The 15,429-nt window shown below is 37.5% G+C and overlaps 1 protein-coding gene across 1 annotated transcript; it reads right to left on the bottom strand.

The window, feature by feature from the left end:
- Nucleotides 1–1,509: 1,509 nt before the first annotated feature.
- On the bottom strand, nucleotides 1,510–12,507 carry LOC101476615 (sialic acid-binding Ig-like lectin 16). Its single transcript, XM_004551064.4, has 10 exons — nucleotides 12,423–12,507; nucleotides 11,645–11,754; nucleotides 10,995–11,405; nucleotides 10,396–10,716; nucleotides 10,003–10,260; nucleotides 8,727–8,984; nucleotides 5,920–6,204; nucleotides 5,656–5,761; nucleotides 5,503–5,560; nucleotides 1,510–2,422 (listed from the first exon to the last, which is right to left on the bottom strand). Exons 2-10 carry the CDS (start codon nucleotides 11,703–11,705, stop codon nucleotides 2,084–2,086), a joined length of 2,097 nt encoding a protein of 698 aa, XP_004551121.3. The 5' UTR covers nucleotides 11,706–11,754; nucleotides 12,423–12,507; the 3' UTR covers nucleotides 1,510–2,083.
- Between the last annotated feature and the right edge of the window lie 2,922 nt (nucleotides 12,508–15,429).

A 15,429-nucleotide genomic window follows, 5' to 3' on the forward strand; every position in this document is an offset into this window, starting at 1 on the left:
AAAGAACTAAAAAAGGACAAATGATGTTGAGTTTGTAAAAAGATTGTTGATCAAGTAAGACTACTCAGACTGCATTTTTTGCATTGTTAGACATATAATAGGTTGATAAAGTACAAATAATATGACAGTTCACTGTGAACACAATAGAAATGAAGTACGCAACATATACATGAGCGAGGGGCACTAAACCAATGCACCTTTCTAAAATTAAAACAAAATTTTCTCTTTCCCTCAGAATTTCCCCACGTCAGCATACAGCCTCTCTACAAATACTTCTGCATATTTAAGCTGTTTTGTTTCTATTTATATTGTGCAATATCTGTACTCTTATTAGCAATTGTTGAGAAATGTTATTTTAACTTTGTGTAAAGCACAGCTGTTCTCTCTGTGTTGTGCAAACCAAGTGTTTGCAAATGAGGTGCAAGATTTTAACCTAAGAACGGTAAGGATATATATCACTGTGTGTGTGTGTGTGTGTGTGTGTGTGTGTGTGTGTGTGTGTGTGTGTGTGTGCGTGTGTGTGTGTGTGTGAGAGAGAGAGAGAGAGAGAGAGAGAGAGAGGGACAGAAAAATGAGATCAGTAAGATTTTCAAAAATTGAAATTTGAAGGTATCTCTCCAGATGTTTCATCTGTGAAGCTGATTGTACAGGTAACGCTGGTGATATGGTTTTCAGCTTAAAGGTTAAAGGTCAAAGCTGAGTTGTTTATCTAAGTTACACCAGTCAGATTCTCTGATGTGAAAACAGAGATGTGTCCCATAAGATTTATGTCCATGTGACTCCAGAAACAGATCCCGAACACAGACCTGGAGCAATGCAGGTCAGTATGCTGTCCTGCATTGTGTCCTGCTGTCCCACTGTTAGTGTGGGAATACAGTGCTTGTCACTAAGTCCATGCTTACAGGGGGTCATCTGATTGTTGGGATTTCCTCTCTATTATAAGATCTTTACTTTACAACATAAAACACCTTGAAGTGACTATTGGGATTTTGCGCCATATAAAGTGAGAGTCAACTGCACTGTACAGGATGATTCACTGGTGATGCTCTGCTGTGTGGAGAGCTGACTTTTTTCTCTAGAGAAAAAACAAAATAAGTGAGGTGGATCTGGAGATTCCTCTATATTTCTCTATATTGAGCCAGATAAACTAGGACAGAATGGTGGAGGTCTGTAAGTACCTGGCAGAAGAAGCTGTTGCCAATAAGAGTAAGTGGATGCTCATTAAAATGGCAGAAGAGAAACTAGAAGAGGCAGAAAAAGCAATCAAGCTAATCCAAGAACTGTTATCTTTTATGAATGGCAACTCAGAGAGACAACCTCAGCAGAAGGAGCTGCTACCTAAACTAAATAGCTAAGCTCAATAGAAAGCAGGATCTAAAAAGCCATTGAGGAACATTATAGTGCAGACCTAGTCCTGAAAACTCTTATTATCTTAAGAAACAGAAATTTCAGTAAAATGAATTCATTACAATTTATACATTAATTTCAATTTTATTGTATTTCAATCACTTCAACGGTCTTTCCATTGTCAAATGAAGAGCCTACAATATCAGACAGAAAATATAACATATACACACCATTTGTCTTCACATCACTTCAACAGCATTCAGCACTTACTGGCTCATTGTATTGCCATTAATTCATTGCTTTCCTGCTGGTTCAAATGTGCATATATTAGTAAACAGTAATATACGGTAAATAAAGAAGGAAGTTCCTTAGAAAGATCAAATGCATTAATGAGCTTAAAGAAGAAAAGAAAAAAAACTTTCCCTCTTTTGGCATGACGTCATTTCATCTGCATAGAGCTTGTCTGCGAACACTTCTGCATATTTAAGCTTTTTTTGTTCCTATTTTGTTGTGCAGTATCTCTACTGTTAATAGCAAGCTTAACACTCTAACTTTATTTGTGCACTTTATATACCAGAACCATATGGTTCTTAGGTGTAGAAATGTTATTTTATACACACACATACTTCGGTAAATGAATGTTTGCATAGTTCCTGCTGTTGTATGTAAAGGCGTGATGTTCATAACGTGTGATGAGAGATTCTTTATCTCAATCAACTCCACAATAAAACATTCCTCAAATTTCATCAGTAACATCATTCACAGTGGCGTACACTCTCTCCTTTCCCATTTTTAACTCCTTTTCTGGTTCACGGTATTTCATCTCCATCTCCACTACCATCTCGTCCTCTTTGGCCTCCAGCATTTCACCTTCCTCTTCAGCATCATCTTCCCGTTCCTCGACTGCTTTCTTAATTTCAGCATATACTGTCTTTGTGCTCTCTTGCCTCCTTGCTGCCTCTCTGGCACCATTTCTTTTCAACAAGGAAAAATTAATGTCAGCATACTCCACTTCTTTTGGCCCGCTGTTTGAGTTAAGAGTCAGATTGTCCTGTAATTCTTGACCATCATAGACCTGTTAGGTACAAAGTAAAGAGTCAGTCACTTGCGTCTGTCTGGTATTTTTACATTTTGCTATGCATACAGAACAAAATTCTTCTTTTACTTTTTCTTTCTTTATCAGTTTGGTGTAAGAATTGAACCTTTAGTTACTGACAGTTACTGGTTGTAATCTTTCACAATGTACTTTGCATTTTATGTTTGCTTGTTTTGTTCTTTTTGTGTCTTTTTGGTATTGTTTTGTTTTTTGTTTTTTTTCTTTCTTTTTTTTCTTTTTTTTTTCTTCAGAACTGCCTTAATTCTTTGTGGCATAGAGTCACCACGATAATGAAAAATTTTCCATATTGACATTAAATATCACACAGTTGCTGCAAATCTTTCAGCAGCACATCCATGATGTGAAGCTCCCATTCCATCACATCCAAGCGTATCTTACTGGATTGATATCTGGCGATTTTTAGCGAGCCTGTGCAAACTGCTATTTCAGGTTCCTGTTCTGAGGGGTCTCCTGTCCCTCGCTGACTGAAACACCTCCAGATTCTGGCCAGTGATGCTTCCAGCCTTGCCAATCAGTTTGTTGACAACCACTGACAATGAGAGAACACTGGTGTTTTGTCCAAGACATCTGCGCTCCAGGTATATGCATCTGTGCAGCACATCCAGACAGATTCAGCTCTCTAATCAAACCTACTAGCACTGGCTGACAAAAAAAACAACCCACAATGGCAATACGAGAAACCAGTAGGTTAGGAAATCTTCGTCCATTATTCAGGCTACGGATTCAGCATAACTGGTGAGCTTCGGGGCTGCTGCGGTCATTTTTCTTTTAAAAATACCACCTTTATTGCCACGAATGGAGAGCTTTAACCAAGTACACATTATCTCCTCCTGTGTCCCCTCTTGAGGGAGGGTGCAGTGGTGCTGCTGCTGCTGTTGGTCAGCTTTAAGAGGCTGATGAGGGCTCTGACTTCATCCTCTGCAGCGCCCTTTACCACCCTCCAGGGAGCTCCCTTTGAGCCTCTCACTCAGCCCAGTCGGAGGACAGGAAGCACAAACAACCCCCTTCATCTGGCAAAATGACAACCACTGACAATGAGGGCTATCGCATTTGACACAGGGCAGACTCCAAAGACATTTTGTTCTCCTGCGGCCAGCTGTTGGACGAACACGCCTGTGCAACTTCAAAGAGAGGCGAACAAAGTGAGGAAATGTGAGAGAGCGGTGTGGGTATTGAATGGGACAAGCCGAACACAGACGAGTAAAAGCAGCAGGTCCCTCGCGTTTTCTCATAATGCACAGAAGGCACTGACTGCAGTGTGTCAGCGAAGGGATAGACATCAGCAAACAAATGATATAAAAAAAAATGCTGGACATGCACCAGTTAACAGGGCACCACTGGAGATTTCCAACTATTTCATGGTTCTTCATCGCTCCTCCTCTCGCAGTGATTAGTTTTTACAATCAGCGAATGCAAATTGGAATTTGCTGACAGCCCATCAATCACATTTTGGTTGCAATCTGTTGAGCAGCCTGACACATGCCAGGAGACATATCGTGCAGTCAATTTGCTCTTAGACAGTCAAATATATCTCCGTGCCACATGTATATGAGACATATTAACAACATTCCGTTTTCAACTACGCTCAAGGGAGAGCAGGCTGCTCGTCACACATGTCATTCACTGTTTCTCCAGAGCCACAGAACAGCTCTGTTGCATCGAGATGTCTTATTTTGTTTTTTGTTTTTTTTTTGTTTTTTTTCTAAATGACATCAGAAACAGCAGTATGCGACATTACGTGATGGCAGAGCTTCAATTCATCCTTTGTCATTTTTTTTTTTTTTTTTTTTTTTTTTCTTTTTTTTTTTTAATAAATAGGACAGGGGGAATGAATGAGAGAGAGAGAGGGGGAGAGAAAGAAAGAAAACCAAAGGGGAGAACTTTTTGGTATTGTTGATTAAACAGAGCTTTAATGTCTATATATGCCTGCGGTGTGTTTAAAAGGGAATGATTCTTTAGCAGAGTTATTCCTTCTCAGACTCCAGAACAGTCCCTCCAAAGAGCAGATCGTTTTGTGCCAGTTAATTATATTTGCATTTTGTGTCGTGGTGAATTCCCAGCTTCCAATGGAATTGGTAAACAAACAAAACTATATCATCATACCTAAAACACAGCAACATTCTCCAATAGTATATATTGAAAATGACTAAAGTATAAAAAAAATTCAAACATCAAGTAAGATACATGGACTTATGCTCATACTTTTATTCTCCTACTAAAACAACTGTTTTCAGTAGATTTTGTCTTTTAGAGAGATTATCCAAAACCTCCCTCTCTGAACTGAATTAAACGCAACAAAAAATGAAGGCTGATCTTATAAATGGAACCAAATAATTGTGGCATGAATCTGACCCAATTCATATACTGTAACATTGTAGAACCTTGGATCAGGATGTGAAAAAAATATATATTAACAGGTGTTAGTGTCACACAGTGGAAATTTGTATTTGTCTTTTATAATTGATTTTTATTGTTTATTTGTGTGTGGTTTTTATTTGCATGATTTCATTCTGATTTGTCTGTTTTTAAAAGCAATGCCACGAGGGAAGCCGCAGTGGAATCGAGTGACAGACTCAAGTGCAGAGTGCGAGCTGAGCTGTGGTGTGACTAGCTTAGTGGAGGGGCAAGATGAGGATAGGAGGGATCTCCTCATCCACCTGGGACGTGGTCCCCACTGTGGAAGGGCAATTTCTCTCCTGGTTGTAAGCACATAAGGAACATTAGTCCTGGGTTGTGGGACAGTTGCATCGCGGGACTGGGTGATATTTTAGTGTACAAAGAATATTTGTTTTGTTAAAACTTTGTTCATCTATTCCTGTTGAATTTTAGTGTCTACATTAGCAGACAGGTCTTCCAGCAGAAACTGCATGAATGTTTCTGCATGAAGGAGAGTTTTAATAAACTCTCGATTATTCTCAGCAACATAACAGGAAGTGTCTTTACAAAATAAAATCTTGACTGATGACAAATGAGAGCATACATATTAACTAACTAAAAAGCAAGTATATTAAAAAAAAAAGCCAAATGAACATAAATACCAGTTTATCATCTTGATGTGTCCTCATCTCCAAACTTCTGGAAGTCTTTTGTTTGTTTCTGGAGAAAAGAGTAATTTTATAGTAAAAAAGTAATTACCTATCTATCCATCCATCCATCCATCCTAATAATAGTTATAAAAGTAAATGCTGTACCTGTAGCAATGTTTGGCCAAACAGCAAAGGACTGCTGAAAAAAGTACCCCAGTCAAAAAGGCAATAGTGACTTTCAGGTATGCCAGCCTGACACCAGATGATTGCTCTATAACCAAAGGAAACGACATAAAAAAAGCTTAATACATTTTCTTTATATTACATAGAGTAAATGGAAAAAACTAACTAATCAATGTCTGATTACAAAGATATTGATATTATTTGATATAGAAAGTGGTAGTGGTGATAATTTGAAAAAGCACATACCATGTTTTTCAGACAAGTTTTGATGGATAAGGAGGATTTCTCTTTCTTCTCCATTTCCATTGTTACTCACACATTCAACAGTGCTGTTGCCATGGCTTTTTACAGTTAGACTGATAGTGCTGTTGACTGTGTGGTTTGACACAGTAGTAATGACAGAGTACTCAGTGTGGTTCTTCAGTAGCGGCCAATTGATAGTAGGTAAAGGAAACCCTTCACTGATACACACACAGGTCAAAACCTCTGACTGAAGCACACATCCAGAGCCCTTCTGTATCTTTGAAAACCCTGTAAACACATGATCATAATCATAAAACAAGGGAAAGTTAACCCAAAATATAAACTTCAGATTCAAGGTTAAACTACTCACAAGACACAGTGACATTGAGATAAGATGTAAGAGTCGTGTATAAATATTCTGCTGTACAGATATACTGTCCAGAATGTTATAAACATGTTATAAACAGAATTATAAACAACAAGTGTAGCAGATCCAGTGTCACTGTGCAATTCACTGTAGGTTCCACTATGAATGTCTGTGTTGGAACTACGTTTTTTTTCACACAATAAGACCTGGGGGGAAACGTTCAAACATGCAGGTCAGACTCAGAACATCTCCCTCCTTCACAGTTGTATTTCCAATGATGTGAAGGTTCCTTGTATCTAAAAACCACATTTAAGTGGTTCATTCAAAGAACACTGTCATACAAACATTATACTATGGAAATGTGTAATGATACCCTGTACAGCTGTGTAGACATGAACATGTAAGAAAAGTAGTGTGTTGATGCTAGAACAATAATAAGAAGCACAAAATAATCCGGGGGTTTCTCTGTGAATTTTGCATTCCCGTTGTAACAGTCACAATTGTGTGGTGTTTCTTTAAGGCAACCTAAGTCAGGGGTTTATGATGTCATTAGTATGAGCCACTGCCCTATCTGTGAACTGTCACTACCCGATCCGTACCGGAAACCCGATCAGTACCACGCATGTGTGAAAGGTGTCTATTTCCGCTCGAAGCAGTTTACAATAGTTACAGGTCAGAGTATCTGTTAAGATGTTAACAATAATACGTATCTCTTAAAATGTTAGAATAGAATAGAATAGAATAATCCTTTAATTGTCCCACAAGGGAAAATGTCGGCAATAATGAAACATTTCAATATAATGTAGACAAAAACAAAAAATCAAAAGATAGTTACGGATCAGGGCTCCCCGATCCGTACCGTGCATGTGCAGATGTTCTCTTCTTCTTCTGTTTCGTTTAATGGCAGTTTACGCCCCAATGTACAAGGATACTGTCACTTGCTGACCGAGCAAATGAGCCCTATTGTAAACTGAACTTGCATCATTACAAATCATGTTCATGTATGCGTGTTACATTTGATTTAGTGATAGTCGAATGTGTTTCTGCTTGTCTGTGTGGAGAGGATTGTTGGAATAGTGATGATGATGTCCCCTATCACTGTCATTTGTCAGTAAACACTTAATCTGGCTGATGAATCTTCACATGACACATAACTAAGTCTGTATTATTAAGTCTGTAATTAGGCACCATTCTTCTTATTTTATGGCGCTGTTGTTCCGTTGAGGAGAAATGCATGAATTTGTTTGTATATGGAGGTATCCATTGTTTAAATATCCCGGGCAGTCGAAAAAGAGGCAGAGCTGTCGAGAAATGCTAGGAGCTAACTGGGCGCTAACCGTGTCATTCAAATATATTAAATGTCGCAATGTTGGCAAAGAGAGGAAGTGACGTAAGATTTGCGCATGTGTGGTACTGACCGGGTTTCTGGTACAGATCGGGTAGTGACATGAACAACATGTTTGCACGCGAGTGCATGGAAAGAGACAGACTTTATATATTTTACCTCTTCAGGAACTTTTGCAATGTTACGGGTTGTATGAACACTGTGTGTCATGTTTCGTAGGCAACAGCTGTTCAACCGGGCCTTGTATGGTTGATGAAGAAAAGGTGCATTAAAGGATATGCTGTGGAATTCCCAGTTTCAGTGTGATTGCGTATTTTTCCTACTATCCTGCTAAGCTTTCTACCGCCTCCTCTCAACCAATGAACACAATTCAACGTTACACTGTGGCAGGGCAGGTGCTTGCTCAGATTTGAGGTTTAATTTTTCACTGTAGAAAGTTTTTTTCCCACGCTGAGTGTACAGTGGACACTAATGTTTCTGTCACTTTTTACGGAATTAAACAAAGTAATCTCAGTACTTCCGAGCTTTAAATGCTGCATGGTCGTACTCTCTCCCACCCTCCATATAATCCATTGTTCATCTACACACGTCTGTTGCTGCTATGGACGTTGCACGCTCGCACATCATTGTCATGAGATACAGTAAACCAATTCAGCTTTTTTTGGAATATTAATCCCTTACTTTACTCGTTACTTGAAAAAATAATAGCTTTACAGTAATGTGTTACTTTTAACGTGTTACTGCCCATCTTTGTTTGTAACACTATATACCTACTGTCAAGTGCCACAAATACCAACAGCTTTTAAAATGTTTATTGTAGAATGTGATCAGTAAATTCAAATGGTTCTTGAATGCACATTTGTAATTTTTTGTTTGTCAGGAATGTTCATTTTATTGTATATTTTACATTGTCTGCATTTTATTCAATATGTATTTTTTTGTTTGCTTTTTAGTGCTAGCAGTCAAGGCCAACAATCTAAAAATGTCTACAAATTTGACTGCACAATGCACAATGTTGACAATGCACGGTTGTCCGATGGAGGAAACTGTGCCAAGAATACTTTTTCTGCGCGATGTTGCACGATGTTGTGTACTTACATATCACGGTTACATTGGTGTCTTTCTTCAGGACACTGTCCATGTATTTTGCTGTACAGATGTACTGTCCAGAATGTTCTGCTGTTGCATTTGGGATGACTAGTGTAGCAGATCCAGTGTCGTTATGATGGTTTGCCTTGGAACCTAATTTAGACCACATAATAAGAGATGGAGGGAAACTTTCAACACTGCAGGTCAGATTCAGGACATCTCCCTCCTTGATAGTTGTGTTTCCAATGATTTGAGGTATCCTTTTATCTGTTGAAGAAATGGCAATATTTTGTTTAAGATAAGAAATTAGAAAATAACTCAAAGAATGATTAAATATAAGCAAACTTTGTTTTAAAAGAAATACAGACGTAACCTTTACTGTGCATATAAACCTCAGATAATAAGGTTAACGTACTTACAAGACACAGACACATTCAGATATAATGTAAGAGTCATGTTCAAATATTTTGCTATACAGACGACCTGTACAGAATAATCTTTTGTCACATTATAAACAACAGGGAGCAGCATTAGCATTAGCACAAGTTTAAAAACACTGCAATCAACCCACCCATTGTCGCACTGAAACTCCACAGCTATCCTCATCCTAAGTTGTTGTGCAAATTCATCCTACATAAGTATGCAGTAGGTGTGCATGGCCGCTTTAAGAATATTTGAGTCCATTGAAACCAGATTTTGCACATCCAGCATGTAAAAGCCTTTATTCTGGTGATTTTCACACACGTATTGTGGTCTAAAACTCTGGTCTTTCACAGTAAACCGGGAGACCACTGTGTGAGGCAAGCTACTACTGACTAACCTTTCACTACAATCAGCAAGTAAATAAGCTTAGCACTGTACTAGATGACCTTCCTCTTTCCCAACATGTTAGATGCAGAGAAAACAGTATGAAAAGTCATTAATAACTCCTTTAGTACATTAAAAATGAAAGCTGTGACGATGATGGTGAGGGGACGGCAGCTGTGCCGACTTCCAGTAACATAAAACAGGCAAGCTGATCAGTTGCAGGCTTAGCCAACACTTTCTGATCAGCATCTATGAAAATGTCTGAATGTTATGTTTAAACGGCTTTTTTGCCAACATTCGACCTTCATTTTTCATTCCTAATTTTAATCCTACCTGTAGATATTAACGCTAATCAAGCTTTTTATTCAGCTCACTTTTTTGTAATGGATATATTTTTGTATACTTACAAAAACCAGATGTAGGCTTGTGTTTCTGCTAGAAATATATTCCGTCCAAAAGCATAAAGCTGTGTACTCACATATCACTGTGACGCTGACTTTGTCCTTCAGGGTATTGTTCATATATTTAGCTGTGCAGACGTATTGTCCAGCATCTCCTGCTGTTACATTGATGATAACAAGATTGGCTGATCCAGTGTCAATGTGAAGCGTTTCATTGTAACCAAGTTTAGACCAAATAATCAGAGATGGAGGGAAACTGTGAACATTGCAGGTCAGATTCAGAGCCTCACCGTCCCTGACAGTTGTAACACCAGTGATGTTAACCTCCTTCACATCTATGAAACAAATACACATAAATCCCAGTCATGTAGTTTCCATAACTCCAAAATTCTTGCAAGTGAAAAGATGATCCTGTAAAATAAAATAGATTTTAGGGGGGAAAGTCAACTTAAGGTTGTAAAAGTACTCACAGTTTACATTCAAACCTGAAGTCTTTTGTGCAGTCGCGTCACCTGTGAAGCGGATTTTACAGGTGACATTGGTGTTGTGGTGTTCAGCTGAAGGGTTAAAGGTCAAAGTTGACACATGTCTTTGTGTGAAAGGAGTCAGACCCTCAGTCTTAAACACAGTGCTGTTTCCTGTAATGTAAGATTCAGTCCCTCCTGCTCCTCTCCATGTCCAGGTGATTTGAGGAACAGATCCAGAGCAGAGACCAGGAGCAGTGCAGGTCAGTGTGGCCTGCTGTCCCTCTGTCAGTGTGGGAATCATTACTGTAGGCTTCTGTTCAATACCTAATGGAAATACTGGGCATTAATGAAATCACATAAACTGTCTGAAGTTTAACTACTTGGATTTGGGCTCAGATAATAAAATATTTGGTAAAATGGTTAATGGCAAACACAGGTTTTACCAGGAACTGCTGCAGTTCCTACTAGCTACCAGCTAGAGGTTAACAATTTCCTAAAATGAATGAATACTTCATTAAGACCAAAAAAAATACAAAATATGTTGTTGTACATGACTTAATATCGTGTTTCTACATGATTGTTCTTGGAATAACTTTTCATACCTTTAATAGAAACAGTTACTTTTTGACTGAATGTGAATCCACCTTGTTGTCCATTCAGTTCACCATTAACTCTGAGCTGATAAAATCCAGAATCAGACTCTTTCAGATCATTAATGATGATGCTGCAGTTTTTCTGACTCACATCAGGTTCCAAACGTGAGACTCGTCCTTTAAACCCAGACTGAACTTTTTCATTGTTCTTGTTGCTGTGAAATGTTATGTTAGCATCACTACATTTTTTAGGCGCTTCGCATTTGTACCAAACTGTATGTTTGGGTGTAAAGTTAGCAGCAGTAGTGAAAGAACACGGGATCACAACACAGAGTCCAGCCTCTGCTGTTAGTTCTCGCTCACTCAGAGTCACACAGTTTCCTTTGCCTCTACAGTGTTGTCGTCTCCAGACTGAGGCACCTGTTAATGCAAAGGGAAAGATGAAAGGTTTCACATTTCTTATCTTATTATATGTGCGGTTAACAAAAGATTTATTTATGACATACAAGTCAACAGATAGCAATGGCACTGTTAAATTATGTGTGAGTGTGAATAAATGCTTTTTATCTAGATTCATGTCATGAAAATAGTTTCACACACAGATATATACAAAAATCATATTGGCAGAAATACAGGTTTACAAATTAGCAGACGCAAACCTTTGTCAGCACTGCTGCCTCTTACAGAGAAAAACAGAGTTGACCAGATGAGAACAAACATCCTGGATATTCGATGCGCAACACGTTCAGTCTCTCCTTCCACAGAATAACTAATCAAGATGATAAAGCAAATTAAAGAAGTATAAAGGAATTAAAACAAAATTTAAAACACAAGAAAAGTCTTCTTCTCACAACTCAGTAAATGATGTCACATGCTTAGTTATGTAGTAATTGACCATAAAGATCTTTATGGTAAAAATCTTTGTGATATCTATTTCTGAAACATTAACCTCCTAAGACCTGAACTCTTCCACGGCATGCATTTTTAATTTCTCTTTGATATTTGGGATATATTTGCCCGATGAATGTAAAAACAAAGAATTACTAGATTTTTTTAACCTTATTTTTGTTTTTAAGAAAAATAAAAGCCACATATGAGGCTATTCGTTTAAAATGTTGATAGAACAGTAGCAGTATAATGTCATCGTAAGTGGATATCAGGCCCTTGTAGAGCAAAATTTTGTATTTTGGTCTAAATAACCCAAAATGTGATGTCCACATATGTGGACACCAGGTCCTAGGAGGTTAATTAATGAAAAAAAAAAGATCCCTACAGAGTAAAAATACCCCTCATATCATAAATATATGTATATTGTCAACCATATTTAATGAATGCATAAGATCTCTTAATTTTGCCAGCACTGCTATAAATATGAAAACCTTTACATTCAGATTTACATTTTTAAAAAGATATTTTGAAATATATTAAACAGTTTACGTGTTTCGTCTTGTTCTTCGTCAGTCTTCTCTCCACACTGATATCTGCTGCCTTTTTGGAGCTGAAGTTTCTCTTCCTCTCTTTTCTGTTTCTTCCTTTTTCCTGCAACAACATTTCAGAAAGTTTGTCACCACCCCCATAAGCACTACAACAGATACAATTATTATCTTATATCACACAATGTATGTTTTATATTTTTATCACAAAATGTCAGTCAGTGGGTATTTCTATTCCTCAAAAATCTTGCCATCCTAAGAAAATGAGACCCCCGTAGTGGTACGAAATAAAGTTTCTTACACTCCGCTCTGTTTTATTTATATAGTGCTCTTTACACAGCAAGTTAAAGACCAGAATATTAGAGTGAAAACCTGACTTGTCATTTAGGCTGTTTTTACATTACTCCAACATTACTGATACTTTACTCGACAAAGATTACATTAAGTTTAATTTCATTTAAATTAAATGCATTAAAGAGCTTACAGAACTCGAAAGACAAGCCGTCTCAGCATTTCAACAGTTTGTCTGATAACACTTCTGTTTTTTTCAAGGTTTGTTCCATTGCTGTGGACTCTTATTTTAACACTGAATAAGACACGGTTGAGTTCTCTGTATTTATGAAAACAGAGAACATGCAAGATTTTAATCTATGAATCATTCAGCAGTTTGTTAACGGTGACTCTACAAAGCTGGATCCACAGATTGCCAACATTATGTGGATTAAAAATAACGCAGTCTTTTTTTTTTTGCATTTGAAAATAGCTTTTTGGTGTCATGCAGGTCAACAAACTGCTTTTCTTCTGAATTTGAATCTTGCATTAAAGCGTAAGCTCAACTTCGCAGAGTGGTCTGAGCATCTAAATATATAATTCTGTGAAAACTTGAGTACAGACAAGATGAAAGAGCCTAATGGAGCTCAAGTACTGATAGCTGAGGCAGTATTATTGGCCTTAACCTGCTGAGTCATACTTGATAGAAACAAGTGATATCATTTAAAGAGACGAGATCCAACTGTTTACGTCCCAGAAAGAACAGAAATGGCAGAAAAAACATCATCTGTAATCCAGCTTTGCATGTAAAATCCCATCACGTCTTACAGCTTTCATTATAGAGGCAAGTTTAAAAAGATACTGGGCCTGTTTTGGGTTAACGTGTAGCCTTAGTTTCAAAGAATAATATCAAATAATATCTGTTTAAATCATCAAGTAATTAAGCAAAGTCTGGGGTGACTAAATAGGTCCTAGCTTCTTTTTATAATAGTTTCCATAAAGTTTGATAGACAGAACAGTCTAATACACTGGGAATAAGAAAACTGAATTGTTGGATATGGGAGGTCTTAATCTTGCAGTCTGTGAAATATTAAACATACAGTTCATAGCCAGAAATCGTTAAAATATCAAGTAAGAAAACTAGTGCTCTGAAGTTGGTGATAAGTGTGATAACCTGTGGATATGACGCACAAGCCGTGCTGAACAGTGTCTACACTGAGACCATCTGGAAAGCATTTTCATCATTAATCGATAAGCAGATATTTGTAGTCATTTTTAGTCCTTTGTTGGAAAAGTATCAGGAAATTCTGCCAAATGCCTGACTTGGTGAGATCATTGATGATGATGCTGTAGCAGTCAGACTCTGATTCCGTTATCGATGTCACGTAGCGATTCTCATTAACTCAGCAGTTTATGAAAAATAAAGACTGCTCGTACTGCACTGACTGCATTATTAAACATATATCAGCTTGGTAAAGTATGAACAATGACATTTCATGTTAGATGCAATACAGATGTTGCATGTAAAGTGTACTTAAGTATTAATTTTATTATTACAAAGTCTGTATTGACAGTTGAGTACATACATTTTACATGTAATCTTATATTCATGCATCCATGTACGAAAAGATACAACTTCTGTTACAGAAGTGCATAAATTGTTGCAAATTAAGAAACATATGTCTCTATTCCAGTACATGGACGTTTGTCTTTTGTGATGATGTCTATAAATATTTATACACATATATACATATGTGGCATCACTGTACACACAGCATCTGACAACTTCCCATTCTCACTTAAATGTACTAAAATACGACTCTGAAAGACTGCAGAGTTTCTCTCTCGGTCAGTTAAAATTAGCTCACATGTTCACTGCTGAAACTGCTAACATGACAGAAAGCAAAAATGTGCTGTAGTTGTAACTGAGTGGTTTTCTCCATTACAGCCACTGTGTTTGGTCAAGTTGTTTTATGATGAAAATGTTTTGACTTATTACCTAAAATCGATTAAAGCAGCATAGTGATGTATACTGTAGCAGACAGAATTTATAATAAAGATTAGTGTAAATTGAACAGGAACAGAGGGCCTCAGTGTAGAGCTCCACCACACAGTTAAGCTATTTTGGGCCTCTGACCATCCTGGATACTCATAGGTAAGGTGGCTTTTATTTCAGAAACACATATATTTTCAAACTGAGTGTTATGGTGGATTATGCTGCTCCCCACTACTCCTGGAGTGGTTTGAATGTTGTTACACTGTGATGCTGTCTAATTACACACAAAGGTTGATGTCAGTGTTGTCCTGAACACTTTCCCTCCTGCACATTCGTCATATATGCTGTATACATACAGATGTAAGTAGAATATTCAAATATCTCTGTAGGTCCAGAGAATGCATATCTCGACATATCTCAGCATTAATATTATCATAAACACCACAATTGTAATTATAAGCCAAAAACTGTAGATGATACTAAATAATACAGTCTAACCTGAGAAGAGATACTAGCTGAACCGTCATAGTTTTATCATTAGAAAGTCAGACACTGCCCTCTGCTGGATTCAACAGATGACACATAAGCCACTCTAACGCCTGTTTCAGCATAAATTGCCCTAATAACAAAGAAATGTGGAACCAGCAGGTCTCTGTAATTTTACCTCAAGCCAGGTGTGTGTGTATAACTTGGAATATGATTTATTGTGTTCATTGCACATTTTTATACAAATACTCAACCATCC

The sequence above is a fragment of the Maylandia zebra genome, linkage group LG11 (genome assembly GCF_041146795.1).
Source record: "Maylandia zebra isolate NMK-2024a linkage group LG11, Mzebra_GT3a, whole genome shotgun sequence".
Lineage (NCBI taxonomy): Eukaryota > Metazoa > Chordata > Actinopteri > Cichliformes > Cichlidae > Maylandia > Maylandia zebra.